The sequence below is a fragment of the Stigmatopora argus genome, chromosome 14 (genome assembly GCF_051989625.1).
Source record: "Stigmatopora argus isolate UIUO_Sarg chromosome 14, RoL_Sarg_1.0, whole genome shotgun sequence".
NCBI lineage: Eukaryota > Metazoa > Chordata > Actinopteri > Syngnathiformes > Syngnathidae > Stigmatopora > Stigmatopora argus.
The window spans coordinates 8,264,858-8,292,619 of NC_135400.1; the positions used below are offsets into that span (position 1 = coordinate 8,264,858).

The following is a 27,762-nucleotide window of genomic DNA, read 5'->3' on the forward strand; positions in this document are numbered from 1 at the left end:
TTTGAACCCAGGACCCCAGAACTGTGAGCCTCACACACTAACCACTCATCTGCAAGGTCGCCGATGACAATTAAATGATTCAAATTTCATTACTAATAAATGTCATGTACATGTCCTGCACAATAATACGCAAATATTGGAAATCCCAGGTTGTCTCCAGAAGTTGCAGGGGGCTCATGACTACTACTTATTTTGACTGAGCATTGTAGTCAGACAAGACTGTTGACACATAGGGGGGGTCTTGATGATGCGGTCCCCTCTTGAGAGTAAATGGTACTTATATGGTCATAGCAATTCTTACTATGCACATACCTTTCTCATTAAACATGCTGTTTATTTCAACCCCTTCCTCTTTTGAGCTTTTTCAAGTTCAGCTTTTTTGCCTGCATGTTTAGCCCGCCCGGCTTCTCTTTAACGGGCAACGTGATTGGTTCACAGGACAGTGCTGGCCAATAAGAGACGATCTTGGACAAATGGGGCGGATTCAACATGGCCGGTGCCCGCCTCGCCTTGGACCGCACCCCAGTGGGCAACGTACTCAACTAAAGTTGTACGAACCAGTAAGCTTCAAGTCAAGAGGGTGGGAAGGAGGAAGAGGCGTCAGAAGGGAGGAAAAAAAGACACAAAAAAGCTGAGAACGACACAGAGGAATCGGCTGTTTGTAGTGTAGCTTCAACTCCTGGCAACTGTAGCGATCGACTGGAAAAAAAAGAAAGTTTGACTCACGTCGACGCCGGCTGAGCCACCATTACGTAGGCGTCCTGCACCTTTTAAGAAGGTAATGATTTACAACTTAACTACTTTTAGCTTCATGTCATTGCACGATGGATCTCTTATAATTCATTCAATTCACCCGGCCGTCACTCAAGCGTAAGAACCAGGAAGCTTGGCAAGCTAGTGCATTGCTCTCTTGGTTTGGACTGGCACCGCATGGAACTGATTTTTAAAAAAACATCGATTGAAATAAACAATCAAACTTATTTAATGCAAATTATAACCACTGTTTTTCCTTGTACATGCATTTATTTGTTAATCGAGGGGTGGAAGAAGTCAATTATAGCATCCGCGTTGTGGCAGCTGGCCCGGGCTAAAAGCCACAAGGGCAGAGGCAGGAAGTGATTCGGCTGAATGAGACCGGCCGATTCCCAGTTTTAACCCAAATAAAACCAAAAAGTGGCTCTCGATCGCGTGTAAATTGGATTCATTTGATGTATTATTAAGTACATTTTTATTTGGTGATTGAACTTGGGTAGATTAACTTGTCTGACTATGGGTATGACGTCAGTAGTCCACCGGTCGACCAGCCCAACCTCACCCAAGCGTGTCACCTCAAAATTGGACGGTGCATTTCTTTTTTTTTAATTTGTACTTTTTAGTTTTATTTTTTTGCTTCTTTTCAACTCGTGTTAAATTCCTGGTCTTGTGGAGCAACAAGATTGAATACATTTAGTATGACGTATTTGGCTCGAGGTTAATTACTCTGATTTGGTGAGTATATGTAATAATTTATTGTTGTATTGTCTAATTAAAAGAATTCAAGCTTTTCACAGTCATTGCTTCCACATGTGTCCTATTTTTCTGCACCATGCTTATTTTTGGTCATCTGGGATGAGATTTTTAACTCTCTTTAAAGGGAATGTGACTATTTTATTTATTTATTCTAAATCTCAAAGATCTGACCTCCACATACAGGGACATCACATTTTAGGTCATCACATATAGGCTACAATACTAACATTGTAGCCTACATGACCCAAATTGTTATATGTGGAGCTTGGGTCTAATTTAAAATTAGATTAAAAAAATGAATCATTATTTTTGGCTTTCAGTACATACATTGGGAAGTTCAAATGTTAATAAAGTCAAAATTAAGAAATGTCAGTGTATAGGTTTTTACAGCTATAACGGAATATTTTGATATGAAGGGAAATGTTAGCAATGTGTATGGTAATTTTGGAAAATTATGCAGTAGCTTGGTAAATATTGCATCCAGATTTTAAGATAATGTTAAGTCATTAAGGACAAAATGAAAACACAGCTTGACTCAATGTATATTTAGGATTATGTTTTTGTTGTTCTTATTCTTATTGTAGTGTGGAAAAGGGAATTGAATTGGTGCCTTAATTTCCATGTTTGAACAAATATTTTACAATGAAACTTCCGCTTGTACTTTTTATTAAGGTTCATGACTTTGGGGCATTTCCAGTTATTGCATTTAACTACTTCCCAAGCAGGGGTAAATGCATCATACAATTCAAGGCGCAAGAGGGGTTAAATTTAAAAAAAAAATCAAATTTGACCCGACTGTCAATGTGTGTCCTTCAAATTATGAGAATTTATTTCAAATCCCACAATTGGCATCAAAATGAAGCTTTTATAAGACTAATTTCGGTTGTGTAAGTTGAAAGTAGGTGAGGTTAAAAATTATCTTTCATATGATAACAGGTATAAACCTGCTTCGCTTGCAATTAAACAATCACCTTTAGCAGATTGAGTTAGTCAAGGTATTTATCAGGGCAAGATAATTTATCTTATGTATATTTCAGTGTGAGGGTGTAAAATGTTAAATTGCTTTAGAACATTATTAACATTTAAATCATTGATTTAAAAATTCAATGTTTAATAGATTTTATTTAAGAGCAAAATGATTTTACATGTGAGGATTGCCGCATTTGCTCAGTAGAGATTGCACACATCTCTCTGTTTGCACATGTGGTTGAAAACGCATACAAACTTGGCCCATTTTATAGTCAGACAAGCTGTGAAAAGTCTACCTTTTCATTTATTTTAATGGTACAAAGTCTTTGTGGGCTCAGGGCAAGTGGAGAGCAGCCCCTTTTTTTGCTTTTATTGGTGTAATCAGAAATGGTCTTTATATCTAATGTCTGCTTCCACTTTTTGAAATCAGTGTGAGCTCGCCACATTAAAGTTGTTTTAATGTTTGAAATTACTTCAGAAGAAAAAGAGCTGGATTATAACAATGTACGTGTTGATCACCCAGGTAACGCCTGAAAATAGCCTATAGAGAATCTTGGCAATTTATGATATGTAACATTATTCCCTTGCAGGATACTTTGCTCTGAGCCATGGAATACATGCTGCTAATGTATATGGCTATCGATTTTCTCTGAGCAAGCATTTTTGCTGCTTTAACTGCCATTCTAGAGTGATCCTCCTGCCGAGATTTTCACGTTGTCTCTGTGCATGGTAGCCAATTAGCCGTGTCTTTAATGAAGCCCCTCTGGGACTTGGAAGTTTATTATAAATTGCGGTCAAAATTTAAAATGCAGACATGCAAAGAGCTTGTTTTTGTCACGGCTGTGGTTATTCACAAGTTAGTTGGTTTCTTTATTTCATTTGTTCTTTGGATAATTTAAGTGCATGGTCATCTCAAATTTGCTATTTTGAGTTATGATTTGTTTGAGTTGAATAAATGATAAAAAAGCTCAATTAAATTGCATCTGACATTCTTGTGATAGGTTTATCATAACAGCGAAACCAGTAATTTTAACGTCTAGGTAAGTTGAGCCTAAACTGTTGAAAGATTAATGGGTGGCATGATGTCAATCATGATCTTCGGGAAGGCAAGTAATGATTTTTTTTTTTAAATCATCAATTGACCTTTCAAAATATGAACTGACATTTGCGTGTCAGATGAGATGTTTACACATTACCAAACAAAACAACTCATGGTTCTGTACCTATACACACTATTGGTATTGGCATTCCTTACATGTGTTAACAGTACCATAATTTCACTTTACCTTTATTTAAATTGATTTTTTTTACATGTAAACTTTTTTGATTTCAATGTAAAAAGCTTCATGGTTTTCAGTTTATATTCTGAAACAATTGTTTCAGTGTTTCACTATTTTCTTTCATTTCCTTGTCTCAGTCTTCGTCCTTTGTCCTCTGTTTGCATCACCCATAGCTTTCTTCCCTTCGTCATTTGTTTTTTAAGTTGTTTTTGCCTCTAGCCCAGCCCATCTTATCCCTTTTCCTCCCCCACACACCTGTGTGGTTTGAAAGAGTCTAACAATATCAGGAAATGTTTGCCCTGACTGAAAGCATGCTGGTGCATTCTTAGGAACAAAGATGGACTCTGGTCTGGCCTTGCATTTCTTTGAGGAATAAAACATAACCGTTATCTTATTATCTGAGATAAGTCACATATAGAAAAGTCCTTTCAGTACTGCCAAATGAAATGAGTCAACATTTTTATTTTTTTATTTTAGAGCTACAGAATAATGCAATGGACTTGATCACCTTAATAGTTAATTTCGTGTACTGTATTGTCCACCTGGCATTTCTCTCTTCCAAAGTGGTTAATATTTTTTAAACATTATGCAACACATCCACTGCAAGCATGCTGCATCATGAGACTTGTTTCTGTGGAAGTGGCTGCACGTGAAAAAAGATGATTGCTCAAATGATACAAAATGAATCTATCAATCTTATTCATATACTCATGGGGAGTAATCCAGATAAAGGCCACAGGTGGTGAGGCTAAAGTCCAAAAAAAAAAATTAAGGACGGTGGGGGTAGTTGAACTAGACGGGTGATAAAGTCGAGCCAAAATGTGCCCATTCTACGTTCCACTTGCACAAAAAATGTGCTTCTAAATCCCCCTCTGCATTCTTTTGTGGTCTGCTGGGGCACTTCATTTATATAAAAGCCAATGCAGTTGGTGTACACTTTCTACACTTACAAATACTTCTCTTAAATAACCAAACACTGTGGTCAGTAGTGTAATCTGAGCAATGTGTAGAGAGTGCCTTGCAAATGATTATTAGACAAACACCCTCTTGGCCACTATTCTTTCATCAGCAAATCTGCTGACAAATCAAGAACAACCATTTATATTATATGGCAAGACTTTTTTTTCCCTTAAACTTTGATTTAGCCTAGATAGCCTCATTTGGATTCTGTTCATCATACTGACAGATCATAAATTCACATTATGGCATCCAAATAGCGTAGAACAAAAGTTATTTTGCATAAGAAGTGATTTTGACACACCCTGTGACAGTAAAGGAACAAAAAATTGCATCGTCAAATATCACTTGATGGAAACTCCGCTTTATTCTGATGGCATCTGCCAACTTACCATTTAAGTGGTTCTGGTTTGGGGGAATGTGGAAAGTAATGTTGAAAGGCGATGCAGAGCTTTAAGGCAGGCAAGCTATTTTCCAGCTAGGTTTTCATTTCCTATAGTACTTAATTGTGTGCCCAAAGCAGATAGCACACATTATTCAAAATCTGACAAAACATTTGTCATTTTCCAATTATTTCCCATTTTTTCCCCTAACACATTTACAACGCCATGGGTTGATATAAAAACATTAATAAATTCTTAATAAATACTTTTTGCTATCACTTTCTGGCAATTGCCTCCTCCATAAAACTAATCTTGATCGGCCTGGGCAGAACGAGGAAGGTGAAAATATGAAACACCCGGGGTGCTTTATTTTCTAGTCTTGTGTTAAAAGTATTCATAGTTTCCGGAAAAATGGATAGTTTTGAGTTATTGATTTGGTGATGCAAGTTACTGGAAACTGCAGTATTGACATTTATGCTTTTAATATGCCTGTCAATGCAACAGTTAATTCAACACTGCTATGTAAGCCTTAAGCTGGAGCAGGATGGGAGTTGCAGAAGTATGCCTCTACATGGTCATTCTGTGGTTAAAAAGCGTCAAGACCCCTGGTTATTACAGTAACTCAGGAAGCCAGTGAAGCGGAAAGGAATGAGTCTGATAGGATGTATGGGCTCCGTTTACTGACTGATGTTGACCTGCTTTTTCAGCAGGGCAATTGGGGAGTTGTATGATGTTCAGGAACCATTTCCTTTGTGCTCCTTGTTTCTCACACGTTCTCAAGGTTTTTTCCCCCATTGTATTTTTATAACGTTGTTGTCTAGATCAGTCTATATCACCAAATGCTATGTATTCGGTTAATGAGGAACCTTATGTGGAACAGCTTCTGAAATGGGAATAGAACTGACTCTGCAGGCTGGCAAGGAATCTGGAGGTTATAATAAAATGCGTTTCCTGGTGCACTGTGTCGGGTATTGCCAGAAAGTGTCTTTATCAAGAATTACTGGGGCTTTAGAGTTATTTCATGGCTCTTTTGACTGCTTTTTGAAACTCTAAGTCAATCTAAAGGTAAGGTCTAATTCTAAAGTTGTTTGGTAGGAGCATTTTATTCCTTCTCTTTACAATGTAGAGCAGTTCAGGTCAAATTAGCTGTTGGCTATTTTTGTCTTAAAGCACTCTCTTGAGGTAGTTGAAAATGTGTCACTAAATTTTCTGTGTCAAGCATGTGCAATAGAAATCAACAGAATGACTTTTTCACATATGCCAAATGTCTGCACAGGTGAGCACAAAGTGACAAGAATTGGCTTAAGGGTGACAGCCTAGAGCAGGGGTGTCCAAACTATTCCACAAAGGGCCGCAGTGGGTGCGGGTTTTCATTCCAACCCATCAAGATGACACCTTTTCACCAATTGGGTGTCCTACAAGTGCAATCAGTGGATTGCAGTCAGGTGCTTCTTGTTTTCTGCAGAAATCTCATTGGTCAAAGTGTCTGTGCTGATCGGTTGGAACAAAAACCTGCACCCACAGCGGCCCTCGAGGACCGGTTTGGCCACCCCTGGCCTAGAGCATAATTTTACAATTTTTTGTTAGTTAATTTTTTGTAAACTGGTTGCTTTTTTGACCATTATTATTTGACTTTGAGGAGGCAATATGCCCAAGTGTAGCAGATGTCTAATTTAAATCTGGTATTGATGAAAATTGATTTTCCATTAATACCATATGAATCAATCATTACTTGATAATATTAAAGACTTGGGAATCAGGAACATTTTCACTAGATATACAAATATTTGTCCATTTGATGTAGTTTTACCAAAGTGCTAATTATAAGAGTTGGAATTAGACCGACGAGACAAAATATGTTCCCATCTAGTCGACCCATGCATTCTCACAATGGGCGTGCCTAAAATATGCTCTGAGGTATTAATTGGGCAGATAAAGCTGTTTTGATGTGGGGGAAAATCGGTAAAAATATGTAGGTCAGAAAGGAGGAATAGTGGATAAAGCACAGACATTTGTGGAATTTGTCTCTCCCTGATACAGAGGGTGAGTATGGCAGGAATGCGACCCTGAAAAGACTGGATAAACAGCAGAGGGTGGTTGTTTTGCGGGTGGGGGATAGTTTAGTCTTATAGAGAGAGACATGACCGTGTCCTAGGGCCTAGAAAAGTCATACAGAACCAAGCGGGAACAACAGCATCACTAATTTCCCCTCTGCAGTTTGACAGGATGTAGGCGTCCTACTAGAGTTGGACTTGGAGGCAGTTTTAGCAATGATGGATTTCTTCTGCAACCAAGGGAGGTAGGGGTCATGAGAAGAATGGCGCTCTCGGTTTTCTTTCTCACAGATCAGAGATAATGTGCTTCAATGGGTTGCAATCCCGTTAAACAAAATGATCTGTTGTAAAACATTGAAAGTGTCATCTTGACAGAGTGACAGAGACAATTTTACTTTGCTGGAAAGGAGCCCTGCTAGTTATGCAGACCTGCTTAAGAGAACCATGACATCAGCAACAACTCTGGTAGTCCTGGGAAAACTGCACTGAGCTGAAATGGTAAAGTCGAGGTCACCAATGTAGGGAAAATCAATTGCCAGGAGATTCTTTGTCAAGTTTGCTTATTGGTCTTCGTACTGGTAATACTCGTCGAGTCACTTTCTGTTGGCGTTGAACCGCAGCACTCCCTGTCAAGACGCTGCTTTTTATGAGCACTTAAAGGTCAGGCTTTGTGAAATGTGGGTTAGCAATATGCTTTGAAATTACGATGACTATGCATACTACAACTAGTCTACTGTATTCCTGAGTCTGTTTGCATTTTGCATGTGTACAGTAAAAACATTAACTGCAACAAAAGGTTAACATGAAGTGAACAGGAAAATGGATAGTGAACATTAACATCATTCTGATTGTTTACATTTAACATGTACTGTGTAACATGGAAAAAAGGTTTTATGTTGACGTGACCCAATCGAAGCATCCATTTGCTGTTATTTATAACTTCTGTAAAGAACTTTACATGCTGCAAAGACACAAAAGTACAAGTGAAATTATGGACTGGTAGAATACCAAGTCTTTACTTGTATTTGGTAGAATATAAATATTGTTTTACTAGTTATAACTCACTTTCTTCCCCCCCCTTCTGTTCTCCCCCAGCTATCATGGCAGACCCAAACAAGTATCTATACGCGGACCGGAATCTGATCAACAATCCTTTGGCGCAGGCTGACTGGGCCTCCAAGAAACTAGTATGGGTTCCCTCAGAGCGTTTGGGATTTGAGGCTGGCTCCCTGAAGGAGGAGAAAGGTGATGAGTGCCTGGTTGAGCTGGCAGACTCCAATAAGAAGGTCAGGGTGAACAAAGATGACATCCAGAAGATGAACCCACCTAAGTTTAGCAAGGTGGAAGACATGGCTGAGCTCACTTGTTTGAATGAAGCCTCCGTGCTGCACAACCTGAAGGAGAGATACTATTCCGGACTCATATACGTGAGTGTGAAACATTTACAAAATGACTGAACTTGTGTGTACTTCTAATTAAATGTTGTGGAAATGGGTTATAAAAGTCAGCAAAAAACTGCTGCATTTTAATATTTTTTTTTCCACGACAACGCACTCGTAAACGGAACAAACAAATTTAAATTAACTTGGATTAATATATACAGACACTCAAACATACGTTTAATGTAACTTTACACAAAACTGAATTCTAGTTTTGTCTTAATCTTTTGTTACCTTCGTTTTCCGGGTTGGCGGTTTGCCACGCCTCCGCCCTCACGTTCGCTATCGATGGACTGTTTGCTGTTGTATTGCCTTCAAAATATTACTAAAATGATGCACACAAATGTCCTCACAATAGGATAACGCACGACCACTTGCCAACGAGAAATGGTTTCTAAAGAACAATCGCGGGAGCTTCTTTCCTTAGAAAGAATAACAGGAAATACAATAGTTGAGCTTACCCACGTATTGATTGTGGGTAATGAAGTTTTATTCTGAGAAAGGTTGCCATTGCCTATGGGTGTTGTGTGCACGAGTATACTTCATTACCCAGAAAGCCCTCTTTTTGCCCCCCCCGTGCATGCGTGTTGTGCATTTCCTGGTCGTAGAGAAACTCGTCTGAATTAATCGTTCCGTGCTCGTAGATATTGTTATACACGAAAGATATGCAAAATTGGTCGCATCACGAAATTTTGATCGCATGACGGGCGAATTATTCGATCGAAATTTCCGCCGTAAGACGAGAATTTTGTATGACGAGCGGTCGTATGACGAGGTACCACTGTATAGTATAACCGTCTATAATATGAACGCATTGCATGTTAAATTACTTAATTTTTGTCTATCCCCAGTTCCTTTCCTATTGTTTACCTTCCTTAAAACTGTTTTTGTCGGTGTTGACTGCGAACAGGAAGCAGTCTTTGATAGGCAAACGTGGAATGCAAGGACGTCATAATTGATGATCATTATTTGTGTTTATCCCAATGTCGTGCGCTGTGAATGATTTGGTTCCTATGACCCGGTCAATTGGCTTCATTCCCTCCTTTGCGCCCTCTTGAGGTCTAGGCTCCATTTTGAGTGCCTCGAGGCTCCGTAGGCTCGCGTGGGAAATGCTTGAGGGATATCTTGGAATGGCAGGAGGGGAAAAAAATCAAGAAACTAACCCCATAAAAACCTATCAGTTTGGCTTTTTTGGTTTTAAGAGGTTTCTTTGATGCATTTGAACCATGAAATGATTCTCCAGCTCGACTTGAGTAACCTGCCATGTAGCAATTCTGGTTTACAGTGGAGTACTTGCTCTCCATTTTGAACTCGTTTCTGGGTGGGGTTGACATTACATAATATAGGAAAGGACCAAGTTGAAGTTCATGAGAACTCTGTTCTGTACTGAAAACAGACAGCAATGAGCTAACTTGTCTAGAATGTGAAATAACTATGCAATAAAAAACAGTACTTCACTCAATGCTGATCAATTGCTTGTTATATACGTACATATGTTTTCAATAGACTATTCTTATGCTCAGCCAACTTGAATCACTAGTCCATTGACATTTTTTAACTGTGTCCTCTGTTCTGCAGACCTACTCGGGGCTCTTCTGTGTCGTCATTAATCCCTACAAGAATCTGCCAATCTATTCTGAGGAGATTGTTGATATGTACAAGGGAAAGAAGAAACATGAAATGCCACCCCATATCTATGCCATTACTGACATATCTTACAGAAGCATGATGCAGGGTATGTTCAATCTGTAGTCCACTTTCTTGTAATTATCTGTTTGTTTGTTTTTTCAAAAAGGCTTTATTATAATTTGCAACATTGTCATTGAAAATCCCCAACCCTTGAATCCTCAATCAGTGAAGTTCATTTTTCCGCCAGCAGTGTTAGTGCAATAATGGCAAGCAAAAAGTGAAATTTCAGCACTTTACAAATGGCACATCTTGCATTTGTGCAGTTTTCTTCACCCACAACACACATTCTTAACCAGAAGAACATCTCCAGACACTTTGTAATTAGCTTTGTCAGACACACCAGCAGATCTTTTCGATTACAAGAAGCCGGATGTTGATTTCCTGTTTTGTGGCTGGGGTGTTTCCCACTATACAAATGAGATGCACAGACGATAACATTCTGTACTTATCGCCCGTCTAATCATTGGTTTTCAACCTTTTTGTAGATCGTGAAGACCAGTCCATTCTTTGCACGTGAGTTACAGAATATGCACATTTTGATATTGCACAGAATTTGAGTTGAAATGAACTTATGATCTTCTTTGGTTTCTCAGAGGAGAGTCTGGTGCTGGTAAGACTGAGAACACCAAGAAAGTAATCCAGTATCTGGCTCATGTAGCCTCTTCTCACAAGACCAAGAAAGATCAGGTAAATCAATTCATACTTCTTTTACAATATTAGTTGAGATACTCACTTCATCCCTCAAATCACTCTAAACTGTCTGTCTGTAATTCATGACAAAGCATACACCTTAGCTGATATTGTTCTGTCCTGAACTCCTCACTGTACACTTAGGCACATTGTTTACCTCCGTCTATGTGGTGTGTGTCTAAATGGATTATGTAATGGTAATCCGTCCTGTAGTTTTGGGTGATGTGGCCTAAAAATGAAAGGTCTGCCACCCTTGCATTTTTTCAAAGGAGACAATAAAAACCTAAAAAGCTCAAAACAAGATTACCTTTCACACGGTCACCCTTTCAATCACATTAACATTATTTAGCTTACAATGCTTTTATTGGCATACTATAGTCACACTAAGAAAACTGTGTTGACAATCAAGATTAGTTAAGTTGTGCAGATTTAGAGACTGAAATACAGTAACTGCCCTCAGAGAGTTGACATTTTATACAGACCAGATGCTTTACAGCATTGCTAATGTTTGGCTTTTTTGACTTTACTGTATTTAACATGAGATACATCTGGCTACACTTGATAATATGTGTAGACTGCCAGGCATTTGACACACACTGCAGAATGTGACCTAGTGTGGTTCAGGCAAAGCCACATCAGTGTCCATCCATGGTTCCATTTTTGAGGTTGTCATATTTCTCTCTTCCCATCAACAGAGCAGCTTGGTCCTGTCACATGTGAGTTAACTCTCGCTCCCTTTTATCCGTTCTTCCTCCCCACCTGCTTCTGTCATCGCCTTCCCTTCTCCATTTCCTCATCTCCATCCTGCGGCTTACCCTCATTTGAGCAAATTGCTGTGGGTATTGTGTTGTCTTGTGTTGCGGAAAAAGGGAAGGTTGCTTTCTCAAGCCTTTTGGAAGTCTAAAGGAAGTTTGCCGTCAGATTAGCAGCAGTGGTTTGTGTCCCTGTGAAAAAAAATTCAGCCAGACAATTGTAGGATAAGAGGGGAGGGGGATCCTAATTATGGAAGTAACTTCAGTTTCTGTTTTTACATGCAGAACTTAGATTTGCCTGGCTGAATTTTTGCAGGATTTCTGTGGCTACTCGGTGCGTCCTCTTGTCCGAATGGTTTGTTCTCTTTTGTCTAGGATTTGGTTTTCCATTTTCCTCGTCATGATTTCTAAGCCAAAGCATTTTAATTACTAAGCAGCTTCTGACATTTCATGTGAAATCTGTTTTTTGTCCGTAACAACCCACAGATATTAAACATTTAGCACCACCTCTTTGGATTTACCATACTGCAATTTGTAGACTCCTTGAGATTAATTCGTGTGGCAATTTACAATCAATTAAAATCAGTCTTGTTTCCATTTTTTATTTTTTTTATGTAAACGGTTTAAATATCAATTGATGATATTTATTTTTCCCGACATATTGCTGAAAAAAGCTGCAGAAAAAACATAACTTTTTTCCATATCGTACAATCACAATTCTTTGAACAATTTATTTAAGCTTGTTTTTTTTATTGTGCTATTTTGCTATTTTTATTAAATGCTAATAGAACTTTTTTTAGCATGTCAATGGTGTTTTAGTTGGTACTCGGACGATTCGCCGAAAGACGTTTGGGCGACCGGACAGTTCGCCGAACGGACGTTTCGCCACCACGACATTCGCGCGCTCGCCCCGCCCCCGGATCGTGTGTGTACGTTTTTCAACCTCGGCCCGAGGGCCATATACCGCCCGTTAGGATTTTTAATCGCCCAGTCGTAGTTTTACAGCCATAATTTTCTTTCTAAATGACCAGTCTGTTTTTTAAGTGGTACTAATAACATGCAGGTGAAAGGTATTGCAGTTTAATTGAAAAATATATCAATTTCTTGTTTTTATATCTTTCCATTCTGGTGATGGGGTGGTTGTGGTTGTCTAGTTGTTTGATTCATTGTGTATGGCATTCCTGGTGACTTTTCTCATTTTACATGTATGTCTGATATTTATTATCAATTTTAATTTACAGCACTAAAGGATCACAGTAATTAAAATATATTGACCCTGTTTATAATTAAAAAAATGTTTTTAGATTGTTATTGAGCTTTTTTCCTCATTAGGGGGAGCTGGAGAAGCAGCTTCTGCAAGCAAACCCTATCCTAGAGGCATTTGGAAATGCCAAGACAGTCAAAAATGACAACTCATCCCGATTTGTAAGATCACAGTATCTGGTTTTGTCGAGTGTTAAAATGCGTCCACTTTGAGTAATGTCTTAATTTCTCTTTGTAGGGCAAATTCATCCGGATCAATTTTGATGTCAACGGTTATATTGTTGGTGCAAATATTGAAACTTGTATCCTTATTCTACAACTTCTTTTTTTTGCCAGTTGTCTGAGGTAGCATGAAAGTGTGGATAACACGTCCTTAAAACAAAAACAATTTGGGTGGGGCGGATACATCTGTAACATTATCCTTGACAGACCGGTTCCTAGATTTGCTCGAGAAGTCCCGTGCCATTCGTCAGGCCAAGGAAGAACGGACATTCCATATCTTCTATTACTTGCTCACAGGAGCTGGAGATAAATTGCGTGGTAATTCCCCTGCCCTCCGTCACTTCACGCATGGGTTATTTGCAAATTTTCATATGCTCTCACTTTCATTTCTTTAGCTGAGCTACTCCTTGAAAATTACAACAACTACCGCTTCCTCTCCAATGGAAACGTGACAATTCCCGGGACACAGGACAAGGACATGTTTGCAGAAACTATGGATGCCATGAGGATTATGAGTATCCCAGAGGACGAGCAGATCGGTAAAGCTTATTGGCAAACCATTTCGAGTAAATTGAGTTAGGCAGGGTGCTAAATTGCTGAATTAGTTTGAGCCTTAATGTTTCTGATTCAAGTTGGGTTTTTTTTTTGCTAAAAAGAGTAACAGCCAGTTATTTAAATTTTTGGTGAGAATTTCAGATTTTAGAATTGGGCCATTTCACCCAGCTCCGTGTTTAGTTATTGGGAATTTTTGTGTTTCTTTTTTTTGTGAAGGCATGTTGAAGGTGGTGTCTTCTGTAATGCAACTGGGCAACATGAGCTTCAAAAAGGAGCGTCATACTGATCAAGCCTCCATGCCTGACAACACAGGTAGAATGGATTTTTGTTGTTTATAAACATAACAAAATTAGATTGTGATCATACTCCTTTATCTTTTAACTTGTGTACTGCAAAATGCATTTAAGAGGCACGTAAGTACAGCATTCCTCCAATTTTTTTTGTTCACACATTCCAATCTCTTTTCACCTGCTCCAATTTACAGTTGCTCAAAAGGTCTGCCACCTCATGGGTATGAATGTCACAGACTTGACCAGGGCCATCCTAACACCAAGGATAAAGGTGGGTCGAGACTATGTCCAAAAGGCCCAGACTCAGGAGCAAGCAGAGTTTGCTGTGGAGGCCTTGGCTAAAGCTACATATGAGAGAATGTTCCGCTGGTTGGTCATGAGGATCAACAAAGCCCTAGACAAAACCAAGAGACAAGGAGCCTCCTTCATCGGCATCTTGGATATTGCTGGCTTTGAGATCTTTGAGGTAAACCAAAATATGTAGATCATGGATGTCGGACTCCTCTGTGATGCAGATTATATTCTCCTCATTGTTATTCAATTTGTTTTGTTTTTTCATTTTAATAAGTTTTTGATCAGTATTTTTTCTGTTTTTATTCATTGGTTTTGCTCATTTTAAAAACACGAGTTAATTAAAAAAATATTTTTCACTTAAAAATAAAAAGTGAAGGACAGTTTTCTTTGACTGTTTTATTTTTAATGAAATTAGTGGTCATAACTCGGTCGGTGTTCACTTTTTTTTTGCAGCTTAACTCATTTGAGCAGTTGTGTATCAACTACACCAACGAGAAGCTGCAGCAGCTCTTTAACCACACCATGTTCATCCTGGAGCAAGAGGAATACCAAAGAGAAGGCATAGAGTGGAGCTTCATTGACTTCGGACTTGACCTGCAGCCATGCATTGAACTCATTGAGAAACCTGTGAGTTGCTGGTGGGATTTTGTGTGCTCAAGTACTTTGTATTTAATATATTAAGCAGCAAAATTTCACCATTGTCTGCAGGCCAGCCCTCCTGGTATTCTAGCTTTGCTGGATGAGGAGTGCTGGTTTCCCAAAGCTACAGACAAGAGCTTTGTTGAGAAAGTGCTGCAGGAGCAAGGCACCCACCCTAAGTTTTTTAAACCTAAGAAACTGAAGGATGAAGCTGATTTCTCTGTTATCCATTATGCTGGCAAGGTGAGCAAACAAATGTTTACTTTTTTTCTTTAGTAGTTTTCATTATTACTCCAATGTCATTAACCGATGACTACAAATAGATGTTGACACCATTTTCTTCATTCAACAGGTTGATTATAAAGCTGATGAGTGGCTGATGAAGAACATGGATCCTTTGAATGACAATGTTGCCTCACTGCTCAACCAATCAACAGACAAATTTGTCTCTGAACTCTGGAAGGATGGTAGGTTTGGGGGGGAGTAGTTATTGAAATCAGATATTTTCTGTAATCCTTCCTCATCAGAGGCTTTTAACACTTTAGATTGTCCGTCCACCCTTAGTGCATTTTTAAACTTCTCTTTTAAAGAATCTGAGAATGATTAGAATATTATTATTAAAATAATTAGCAACACTAAATACGCAAACATAAAAAAACTGATGATGAAAGCCATGTAGAAGGGCATCTATTACCGTGAATGGCACCGATAGCTAATAGACCATTTCATTCTGTTTTTCATTTCACTGCTTTCTTTCTTTTTACTGTCCTTGCGTACCTCTGTTTTTACCTTTTCTTTAAATCCTTCTTCCTTTGTTTGGCTCCATTGTATGTTACATTTGACCCAAATGTCTTTGGCACTCAGAGGTTCAAAATTCTCAGAGAGCCTATTTTTATCAGCGTTTTCCTATACTACACTCAGACTCAGGTGACAAGGTTTTCTTTGTATGTGCCGTTTGTTTCCTATCATTCCTACTGTCTTTAACATAATTATGTTCCATCGGTTTTTCCCCAGTGATCAATGAAACCTACTTTGGTCTAAAAGCCTATATTTAAGAAACATCAGTGAAATATTCAAGTTTTGACTGTGCATGACTCCTTTTTAAACCTACCACTTTTTGCTCCATTGAAAACTCTCCTTTTCCTTCTCCAATGAAATAGTGTTGTATGGGACTCCTGGTGGTGGTCATGGGTACTGCAGAAATGGGTATATGCTGCATGGGTTTGGTTTTTCTCCCCTTTGTTGGGTCCTCACAACAAATAAATGCCCGCTGTAACAAGTTTGTCACCTTTTCAATGCACATGTACATTAACTGAACACATAGTTTTCACACCAAACTACTGCGTGAACAGTTGACATTCTCCCACTGCACTGTTTTGCCCTTCCTATTGTTTTGTAATCATAGTCTTTCCACACCTCACTGGATTGTACTTCCCCTTAGTTTCATTGTGCATCCCATCTATTGTGTGGTGTTATTGTTTCTAGTTCTTTATCCACTACTTTCTCTTGGTGGTTGTCCACTCTGAGGAAGTGGATGGTGCATTTTGTCTCTGTCATGCATTTTTGGGGGAATTTTTCCCATCACCATTTGTCTGATTAAATTGAAATGTTATAAGTAATGAATAAATGTTTCTCTCTTGCTGTCTTTTATAGTTGATCGCATAGTTGGCCTGGATAAGGTTTCCGGCATGTCAGAGATGCCAGGTGCTTTTAAGACCCGCAAGGGCATGTTCCGCACCGTAGGTCAGCTTTACAAAGAGCAACTGTCCAAGCTCATGGCCACTCTGAGGAACACGAATCCAAACTTTGTTCGCTGTATCATCCCCAACCACGAGAAAAAGGTATCAGACAAACATAAACACTGGAAAACAAACAGCTCAAAGATTGTCAGGGAAGAACAGGGTTGATAGTGACAATTTTTAACTCTTTCATAAATGCGCATCATTTCATACCACTATTCCATGTCTGTATAACTTGCATAGGTTTTGCGTTCTCAAAATATGCAGTGATGGTGTACCCACCGCCTACACAATAGACTGCATGCACTGCTTGAAATGATTTTCTATTTTGGTTTTGATACACGTACACATGAGAGCTGCTGGAAAACATAGTTTGAAACCTATCCTGTAAAACAATATAAAGAATAGTGAAGACATTACATTTGAGAAATGTACCTGATAAGACATTGCTTCATTCATTCAAGTGATCCGGTGCCCTAAATTTTCTAATCCCGATATTACCCAACACCCTCCTCTGCTGGACAAATTATATTCACTATTCTTCTTTCATTTCGCCTTCTGTAGGCCGGAAAACTCGACCCGCATCTGGTTTTGGATCAGCTAAGATGTAACGGTGTCCTGGAGGGCATTCGTATTTGCAGACAAGGCTTTCCCAACCGAATTGTCTTCCAGGAGTTTAGACAGAGGTAGTCAAATATTAAGGACATGGTTTTCAGTTATAGTGCCAAAATACACTAAGCGTTATCTTCTCTTCACCCAGGTATGAAATCCTTACTCCGAATGCTATTCCCAAAGGCTTCATGGATGGAAAGCAAGCTTGTGTGCTGATGGTAAGAGTTTCCTGTTTTCTGTTTGGTCTTTAGTCAATGCATCCCCAAAAGACATGAATGTGCTTTTCCCTTTCAGATTAAAAGTCTGGAGCTCGATCCCAATCTCTACCGTATTGGGCAAAGTAAAGTTTTCTTCAGAGCTGGAGTTCTTGCTCACCTGGAAGAAGAGAGGGACATGAAAATCACAGACATTATTATTAGTTTCCAGGCTTGGTGCAGAGGCCATTTGGCCCGCAGGTAAATATAATAGCCCTTTAGTACACTCCCTTCACGTGTACCATTTAGCTAAAGTATGTCTGAAAATAAAATGTATTTTGTCGAGTAACTTTTTATTTATTCATTTTTTTAAATCTTGCAGAGCTTTTTCAAGGCGACAACAGCAATTGACTGCAATGAAGGTGATTCAGAGGAATTGTGCTGCTTATCTCAAACTTCGAAACTGGCAGTGGTGGAGGCTATTCACAAAGGTAAGAATCGGAACCCTAATTCCTCCCTGAAATTTGTGGGGAGTCTTTGCAAAGCAAAAGCTCACTAGTCCACAATATATAACTCACAGCCTGTCATTTACAATGATAGGTATCCAATTAGTAATTTAAACTGTGAGGAGCGGGATTAAATTCTAATCTTTCAGTGCAATTGATAGTGCTAGACGTCCCCATTCAATTTCTCGCTTCCCTTTTCTAAAAAAATTTATAACTTTAATATGTAGAATGTTCTTTTACATGACATGAGCTTTTAAAAATTATGTTCACAGGTGAAGCCTTTGCTTCAAGTAAGCAGACAAGAAGAGGAGATGCAGGCCAAAGATGATGAGTTGAGCAAAGTGAAGGAAAAGCAAATATATACTCAACAACAACTACAGGAACTGGAAGACCAACATCAGCAGGTACAATAAAAGAATTAAGAGGACTATTGTGGTCAGAGAATGCACCCCAACTACATCCCTTAACACTAGGAAGTTTTTTTAAATTGTTTTTTTTTTAAATATAAAGCCCAGATCAGCACTTTTTTAACTGACAACTCTATTGGCTACTAAAGAATGCCAACTTTTCTTCCCACACTATGCATTCCCTTACAATTGCAATTTAATTATGCATTGAAGGGTTTAAAAAAAATTGGCTGTCTCTTCATCATCACTGAAATCTGTTGTACAAAGATCAAGTGAGCCATCAACTTTAGTGTGAAAATTCATCGCGGGGCCAAGTGCGCATCGCTAGTCACCATTTTTCTCACACACACACACACATGCACAAACAACTCAGATGGCCACAGTTTGTAAGTCATTTTAATGCGTCTGTTCTGTCCTCAACGGAGCAAACGTGACAATTTGTCGTTGTTTAAAGTTCTTCACTTGACATTCTCCACTTTTTTTGTAATCCTGGAACACAAACAAATCATTGAAGCTTAATTGAAATTTGAAGCTTTTTTTTCTAATGGAATTACTCGATTTAGTTGTGGCAGATGAAATTGGCACTTAGCATAACTGACTAATAACATTTGATGAAAATGGGATCAAGCATAGAATACTCCCAAAGCTCGTGAATATCGGCAAAAAAAAGGGCGGGCGAACCATTTCATTCTAAAGCGCAAAAGCTTGTCACTCTAATGATGTCATGACTTTTATGGCTTTGATTGAGTGATGAGCCATCATTTTCTGAGGGCTAAATTGCACTACAGATGTTACCTCAAATGAGTCAAGCCAATATTTGCCTGCAGTTGCTTATTCACCTAAAAGTATTTTTTTAAGGCTTACCAGGTTAAAAAAAAACATGCCTGCTCTAGGCTTGCCAGTGTTTAAATGCTGTACCCTCTGCTTGTGTAGCTGAATGCCGAGAAAATGGCGCTGCAGGAACAGCTTCAGGCTGAAACAGAACTTTGTGCTGAAGCTGAAGAAATGAGAGCTCGCCTGGCTGCCAAGAAGCAGGAACTAGAAGAGATCCTCCACGATCTGGAAGCCCGTGTGGAGGAGGAGGAAGAGCGTGCTTCTCAGCTGTCAACCGAGAAAAAGAAGATGCAGCAAAATATTTCCGTAAGTTGTGAGACAGTCACTCCCTAAACAATCTCTAGACTTGTAGGGTATTAGTGCCTAATTCAAATTGGTGTAAAAACAGGACTTGGAGCAACAGCTGGATGAGGAAGAGGCAGCTAGACAGAAGCTACAACTGGAAAAGGTCACAATGGAGGCCAAAATGAAGAAGTTTGAAGAGGATGTAATGGTCCTAGATGATCAGAATGCCAAACTTACCAAGGTTTGAATGTATTTTTCATTGTAAAGGGTGTCAAACTCAGGTTGGTTCGCGGGGCATATTAACGTCAACTCCATTTCATGTGGGCCGGACCATTTTAGATCTAATATTTAGATTTTTTTAAATTGAATTAAAAAAACTAGATCAAAAGCCCTAACTAGTCCGTTTTTATAGATCTAAAGCAATGTTTATTTGAGCTTTTTTTTCTTTGTAATGGAAAATTTCTTTTAATCATGTTTTTCATTTCAAATGGAAACAAAATATATATTTTTAATTATGTTCAATATTAAAGTGGAAAACGGAAAATATCTATATTTATTTTTAGATCTTACAAAATGCACTTTGAACTAAAAACACAAAAGAAAAAAAAATGGATTTAAAAAAATTGCAATGATTGATTTTAAAATGGGGAAAATCAGGAAATGTAATGTACATGTATAATCATTTGAATTTGATCCTAAAACAGAAAATCGGCACTCATTATTTACTTTCTTGGGCCGCACAAAATGATGCAGCGGGCCAGATTTGGCCCCCGGGCCGCCACCTTGACACCTGTGTCCTAGATGATCAGAATGCCAAACTTAGCAAGTTTTGAATGTATTTTTCATTATAACAGAATAGAATATATTATGTACTTAACTCCTTTGTGAATTCAGGAGAAAAAGTTGATGGAGGACAGAATATTGGAGTTCACTACCAACCTTGCTGAAGAGGAAGAGAAATCCAAGAGCTTACAAAAACTAAAAACTAAACATGAGGCCATGATCACAGATGTTGAAGGTAGAATGCGATGTTATAACTACTGGTTTTGATTTAACCTAAGTATTTACTAATAACAAATTTGTGTTAACATTTTTCAGACCGACTGCGCAGGGAGGAGAAGCAACGGCAAGAGCTGGAAAAGAACCGACGCAAACTTGAGGGTGACTTCACCGACGTGCACGACCAAATTTCCGAGCTGCAGGCCCAGATCGCTGAGCTCCGTGCTCAGTTAGCCAAAAAGGAGGAAGAGCTACAAGCCGCTCTAGCCAGGTATTTCTGGATGACATGGCTCATCACTTTTACAAATGTTTGTGAAATTCTACATGCTAATCTAAGAATTGTACCTTTTTTTAGGATTGAGGAGGAAGCTGCACAAAAGAATATGGCTCATAAAAAAATCCGAGAGATGGATGCTCAGATATCAGAACTCCAAGATGATCTGGAGATGGAGCGACAGTCCCGTACCAAAGCCGAGAAACATCGTCGGGACCTCGGAGAAGAACTGGAAGCTCTCAAGACTGAGCTGGAGGACACACTTGACTCCACTGCTGCCCAGCAAGAACTTAGGTAGTCATGTTAATATATACATCGACTGCTCATAACTGGGGATCTTAAACAGTTATGTCAGGGAGAAGGGTGTACAGAATGTAAATCAAGCTGCAGCTCTGTCTTACTTTTTATTTGTAAACACTTTCACAACTAGAAATTTATTGTGTAAGAGAATAGTGACGACCCAACGTATTTCGAACATTTTAATTCTGATATTGTACACCAACGCCCTCTTGTAAGTGTAACAACCAACCCTATTTCCCCCAGTTCTAATAAGCCTCAAGAGTTATCGTTGTGACCATTGGTCCTACGAAAGGTGCTATAATGAATCAAAGTTTCAGTTTCTATTGCTCTTCGTTTAATTGATATTAATACTAAGAGAATGCTAAATCCTTTTTGTAATTTCACTTTTAAATTTGCTTTCCCTGCTCAGAACCAAGCGTGAGACAGAAGTAGCCCAGCTCAAGAGGGCTCTAGAAGATGAGATCAGAACGCATGAACAGCAAATGGTTGACATGAGACAGAAGCATGGTCAAGGTTTTGATGAATTAAATGAGCAGCTGGAGCAGGCAAAGCGGGTATTGTAACATTTTAACTTCAAATTCCTACTTGTTCTTGTTTAATTCACTTGTTTTTTTAAGCAAGTGAATTAAATGTCTTTTTGTCTAAAATGACCTGTCCTGCAGAATAAAGTGTCCATGGAGAAGGCCAAACAGGCTCTTGAATCTGAGAGGAATGAACTGACCATTGAGCTTCAGAGCCTGATGCAGGGAAAAGGAGATTCAGAACATCGCAGGAAAAAGGCTGAATCGCAGGTTCAAGAGTTGCAGCTGAAACTTTCCGAGACCGAGCGTCAGAGGATGGAGCTCGCCGAGAAATCCACAAAAATGCAGGTATGTTTTTGAATTCCTCTTTTTGCTCTTAAGGTACATGACAAGTCAGAAAGGAAATGTGCCTCGTGTGTCCATAAAATGCCGAGAAACCTGAATGTTTCATGAGTTAAAATAAGTGTATGTAACTATCTACAGGCAGAACTGGAAAACGCCAATCTCCTCCTAAATGATGTGGAGTCAAAGTCAATTAAGGCAACCAAAGACCGCTCCACACTGGAGTCTCAGTTCCAGGATGTTCAGGTATGCTTTCATCCACACAGTAGTACTTGGTGTTTTTTTTAATAGACTTGGACACATTTTAAAACCCCTTTTTATAATTGAAGTTTTTGCATAATGCTCAGCAAATAAAAAATGTTTGTTAATTGCTTGGCTGCTATACATGGTACTAGACGTCCATTTTGATGGAGGAAAATAGCCTAGTCAAACTAGACTAAATGACGTCAATGGCACTGAAACATGTCTATTCGCAACCAGTCCTCCGTTTAATTGAATTGGATGTCTATTGTAAATGGCAATCAATGTGGTCGGAAAGCCTAATGGTCCATCAGGCTTGTAAAACCCTGATGTCAACTCCTCTATAAAAAAATCTATTTTTCTCTTAATGTCAGGAAGTACTTCAGGAAGAAACACGACAAAAACTGTCAATGGGCACGCGTCTGCGTCAGCTGGAGGATGAGCAGAATAACTTGAGGGAACAGCTGGAGGAGGAAGAAGAAGCTAAAAGAAATGTGGAAAAACAGCTTCAATTGGCTCATGCTCAGGTATGAAAAACACCACTGACTGGACTTCTCAATTTTGCTTTATTGACAGTCTGAAATCTACTGTAACAATCAAATTTTCCAGTATGGGCAATAATAATTTGCTCCATTTATGCGTCTATTTTCTTTCTACTAGCTGACAGAATTCAAGAAGAAACTTGAGCAAGACTCCACTTGTTTGGAGAGTGCTGAAGAAGGAAAGAAAAGGATGCAAAGAGACCTGGAAGCAACATGCCAGCGCCTGGAAGAGAAATGCGCTGCCTTTGACAAAATGGACAAAACCAAGACCCGTCTCCAGCAAGAGTTGGATGACATGGTTGTAGATCAGGACCATCTCCGACAAATTGTATCCAACCTAGAGAAGAAGCAAAAGAAGTTTGACCAGGTGAGGTTACATTTAAAAGGTCTGTCTTGTGGTTGAGCTCGAGTAACTTACCCAACTTCTGTCCAGATGCTAGCAGAGGAGAAGACCATATCTGCACGTTACGCAGAGGAGCGAGATCGTGCTGAAGCTGAGGCCCGCGAGAAAGAGACTCGGGCGTTGTCTTTGGCCCGCGAGCTGGAATCCCTGATTGATCTGAAGGAGGACCAGGACCGCAACAACAAATTGCTTCGGGCTGAAATGGAGGATCTGGTATCATCCAAGGATGATGTCGGAAAGAATGTATGGTCAACTTTCAGAGATTATCGTTTTCTTGGAGATTTGTGAAAAGAATAAAACAAACTCATGTTGTGCAGGTTCACGAGTTGGAGAAATCTAAACGTGCAATGGAGCAGCAGCTAGAGGAGATGAAGACTCAACTGGAGGAGCTGGAGGATGAGCTGCAGGCCACTGAAGATGCCAAACTGCGCCTGGAGGTCAACATGCAGGCCATGAAAGCTCAATATGAGAGAGACCTGACAGGACGGGATGAGATGGGTGAAGAGAAGAAGAGGTCTTTGGTCAAACAGGTACCGTCTTGCTCCATAAATCCATATTGTGAATGAAATTAAGAATGAATGAATTGGACAAAAAGTAAATCTAGTAACCAATTATTCAATGGATTATATCTTGAGAGTTTCTCTTTGCAAAGTTATTACTTTGTATTTGGGGCCTTATAGCCCAAAAATAGGGGTCAAGAAAAAGAAGCTTTCTACTTTATTCACATTACTGTCATTCTGCATTTGACAATTTTTCTCAAGTTTTTATTTCATTGGATGCCATTTAAGACGTTAGTCATCCAGTCCATTTGAACTGTGAGCCAGTTCAACTGAATTGGAGACCTACAAGCATCAGTCATTTAAATTCACAGCAGAAGGTTAAATAGAGAGATTAAAAAAAATACACAGTTGGATTTCCTTGTCTGTACTCTGTAGTACCAAATGTATATTCTCCCAACTGTACTTTTTTCAGGTCCGTGAGATGGAAATGGAGCTTGAGGATGAGCGGAAGCAGCGTTCCGCTGCCGTGGCTTCACGCAAGAAACTGGAGCTGGACCTGAAGGAGTTGGAAGCAGGCATTGACATGGCCAACAAAAATCGCGAAGAAGCCCTCAAACAATTGAAGAAAATCCAAGTCAGTTGCTGTTGATAAGCTTGAGACAACTCTTCTCAAACTTTTACCATTGAACTTTGTTTTTAAATGTTTTCTATGCTCCTTAGGCCCAAATGAAAGAACTTATTAGGGAACTGGACGACACTCGCCTGTCTAGAGAGGATATCCTTGCCCAGAGCAAAGACACTGAGAAGAGGTTGAAGAGCATGGAAGCAGATATGCTCCAGATGCAGGAGGTCATTATTCATACAGACTCCACCTATTTTGTGCATTGCTTCAATACAAATTCAGCTAAAGAGTAATTGAAGCGCAACACAGTCTTAACATGGTGTCCCTGTACAGGAACTAGCGGCTGCAGAGCGTGTGAAGAGACAGGCACAGCAGGAAAGAGACGAGCTGCAGGATGAGATTAATAACCAGGCTTCCAAAAAGTAAGACATGTCTCAAACCTCCTCTTCCGTCGGTCTTTTCCGCCCTCCTAATCCTTTAACCCTTTTCATGACTTATCATAGTGCTCAAGTCGCAGAAGATAGGCGGCGCCTGGAGGCTCGTATTGCTCAGCTGGAGGAAGAAGTGGAGGAGGAGCAGTGTAATACTGAGCTGATGAATGACAGGATGAAGAAAGCAATGCTTCAGGTCTGCTTCTTTCATTATAGTCTTCAAAATCAATTGGGTTTTTTGCTCAAAACAAGGCTTTAAAGTTATCACCCCTTGTTCACTCAGACTGAGCAGATGACTGTGGAACTGGCCGCCGAGCGTAGCTCTTCTCAGCGCGTCGAAGGGGCCCGTTCCCAGTTGGAGCGCCAGAACAAGGACCTGAAGCTTAAGCTGCAGGAGATTGAAGGGACAGTCAAGTCCAAATACAAGGCCAATATGACTGCCATGGAGGCTAAAATTGCTCAACTGGAGGAGCAGCTGGACTTTGAAACCAGGTGAGCTTATCAGAAACCATAGAGAAAGAGATCATGACATGACGCAACTAGAGTCTGAACCGTTCTTTTACTCATTTGCCCAGAGAGAGACAAAGTGCCTCCAAGCTTGTGAGACGCACCGAGAAGAAACTGAAAGAGGTTGTTCTCCAGGTGGACGATGAGAGACGTAACACGGAGCAGTACAAAGACCAGGTTTGTTTTTTTCCCCCTTTTCGCATTCTTTGGCAACAGGAGTTGAGCTCATCACTAACAAAACAAATGAAATGACAAAACTATGTTAACTGAATTATTTAAAATCGAACTGAAATACTGTTGTGTTCACAATGTTTTGAAATTTAAAGACACTAATCCTTTAGTTTTCACATATTTACATGTCAGAATAACAACTCCTGGAATCTGTGGAGTTTGTTCATTGATGTTTTGGATGAACTAGCTCATCTAGATTATGGTGGGAATTTCAAGTGGTTCTTTTTGTGCTAATTTGTCTACCAGGCGGACAAATTGAACTCGCGTATGAAGCAACTGAAACGTCAGCTGGAAGAGGCCGAAGAAGAGGCTCAGCGAGCAAATGCGAACCGACGAAAACTGCAAAGGGAGTTGGAAGATGCCACCGAGTCAGCAGAGTCGATGAACCGTGAGGTGACAAGCCTCAAAAGCAAGTTGAGGTGAGCAGAGAAAGTTTTCTGAAGTTGTCTCTGTATTTACCCCCTATGTGGTAGTGGGCCTTTATGTAGCTGTACTTACTTTTTGCCTTTGTTCTCCATTATAGACGTGGCGACCTCCCCTTCACCATGCGTCGTATCGTGACCCGCACTGGGGTCGAGAGTGACGATGAGGTTGAACCCAAGAGCGAGACTCCAGAGCCCAAACCTGAATAAGCCGCCTACGGTGACATTTAATTTGTTATCTCTGAACCATTATTCGATAACCCCAAATGTTAAAAAAAAAAAATCAAAAAAAAAATACATGGTGTCTGTATGAACTGATTAGTAGCAAACTACAGGTAAAGACCGAGTCAACTTGTGTCTTGTTGAACATTTTAACAACGACAATCTATGCATTCCAGATAGACGCCGTTAACACAGACAATCGCCATATTTTTTTTCTCACTTTTGACTTATAGTTCTTTCTCTGGAAAAAAAGTGCATAAAGAACATATTTTTATAAGGAGACATTCAAACTACAAAGGCCCTGATGTATGATCTATTTTTCTAATTGAAGGATGAGGAAACAGAAGTATACTTACATGAAGACTGATTACTGAATGGGGACCAAAGTACTATATAAATCTATAGATTTGTATTTTATGCTGAAGTTTTAACTATGATTAAGAATGGAAGTACTGCGTTTATGGCTTTTGCTTGTGCTTTTGCCTTACCATGGTTTATACGCTCAAATGTATTGCACCAATTTAAATATCAACGTGGCTATATTTTGAGTTTACCGACTCATTCGATTTCTATGCGAGTAATAAGGAAGGCGATCTATTGAAGACATGACATGAAGTAAAGGAATTTGATTTTGACTGTGCTAAAATACTATTTTGCACTGAGGTAAATGATGGAGCATGTAGCCTTGCTATTAGCAACCACTGCATTTTCTTTTTTTTGTTTTTGTTTATTTGGCACACATGCAAAGACGTTTCTAAATGTTGGAATTTAACCTGCGGATCCTTGAGTAGTACATCAACACGCACTGCCTGTAAATGTAGCGAAATAAGATGGGCCATGGTGTTGATGTCACTTCCCCTTGAAATTTTGGCTATTTTGTGCAGTTAAATGTCTTCATTCTTGTTCAGTTAAAATTGAGTTATGGGGTAATTCTTAAGGGCAAACACTGTATTCTCAGGACACAGCTTGTTGAGGGAGGAGTGGGTTGGTAGTCACAATGGTGCAACAAGTCCAACCGTTCAGTGTAGCGACATAAACCCCTCACGCTGTGCTCAAGGGCGGCTTTGGCTCACACTGCTGGGAAGTGAGAGGAATTTGTTATACTAAAGAAAAAAACTGCATTAAAATACTCTTACGCAATTAAATAAAATTCAATCCAAAAATAGGTTTAAAATAACGCATCTCTATTGTCATGTTTATCTGAACCTCGAGAGTGGAAACAATGTTGGTGTTTGGTATTACAAATAAAGAAGCTTTCTGAATGCTAATGTCTTTTTTTATTTTATTTCACATAGCTTTGCACATTAATGTTAACATTTTTCAACATGGAAAAAACGGTGTAACTTATAAGCAGCAGTGGCCAGTGAAGTATTTTTTAGTTGCAGCAATTTTAAACGGCAGTGCTAATTTTGTGTAACAATTTAATGATCATCAGTTTCAGGGAAGACATAGATCGCCATAATTTAATTATTGTTAATTAATTTTATGGGTTTTTAGTGTGGAATCCATCTGACTGAAAAAATATTGGATATATATTTTTGAGAAGTTATAGATGAAAAAACAGTAAAGAACGAATATAATTAAGTGATACTAAAGGGTGAGTATGATCATATTCATTTTCATGTTATAGGGTACATTACAATC

General features: G+C 39.2%; 1 protein-coding gene across 2 annotated transcripts; it reads left to right on the top strand.

Moving 5' to 3' along the window:
• Nucleotides 1-497: 497 nt before the first annotated feature.
• On the top strand, nt 498-27,386 carry myh9b (myosin, heavy chain 9b, non-muscle). Of its 2 annotated transcripts, XM_077618037.1 has the most exons (41): nt 498-778; nt 8,248-8,579; nt 10,170-10,326; nt 10,766-10,793; nt 10,874-10,967; nt 11,666-11,686; nt 13,055-13,147; nt 13,224-13,287; nt 13,427-13,525; nt 13,603-13,746; nt 13,979-14,074; nt 14,247-14,518; nt 14,800-14,973; nt 15,055-15,228; nt 15,338-15,452; nt 16,639-16,826; nt 17,289-17,410; nt 17,485-17,554; nt 17,631-17,791; nt 17,913-18,021; nt 18,309-18,440; nt 19,377-19,583; nt 19,666-19,803; nt 20,457-20,580; nt 20,661-20,832; nt 20,917-21,129; nt 21,545-21,689; nt 21,798-22,004; nt 22,140-22,244; nt 22,613-22,765; nt 22,899-23,147; nt 23,214-23,426; nt 23,501-23,713; nt 24,156-24,317; nt 24,404-24,532; nt 24,639-24,727; nt 24,809-24,932; nt 25,020-25,228; nt 25,312-25,420; nt 25,721-25,893; nt 25,998-27,386. In XM_077618037.1, the coding sequence occupies exons 2-41, from the start codon at nt 8,253-8,255 to the stop codon at nt 26,104-26,106; spliced, it is 5,883 nt and encodes a 1,960-aa protein (XP_077474163.1). In that variant the 5' UTR covers nt 498-778; nt 8,248-8,252; the 3' UTR covers nt 26,107-27,386. The 2 variants fall into 2 exon arrangements, with proteins under 2 accessions (XP_077474163.1, XP_077474164.1); XM_077618038.1 differs by lacking the exon at nt 11,666-11,686.
• The last annotated feature ends 376 nt before the right edge of the window (nt 27,387-27,762 follow it).

Coding starts and splice junctions, on each gene's coding strand:
- myh9b (XM_077618037.1), top strand. CDS start 8,253: ATGGCAGACCCAAACAAGTATCTATACGCGGACCGGAATCTGATCAAC. Junction 18,022..18,308: donor GGTGGAGGCTATTCACAAAG/GTAAGAATCGGA, acceptor TTATGTTCACAG/GTGAAGCCTTTGCTTCAAGT. Junction 24,533..24,638: donor ATATGCTCCAGATGCAGGAG/GTCATTATTCAT, acceptor GTCCCTGTACAG/GAACTAGCGGCTGCAGAGCG.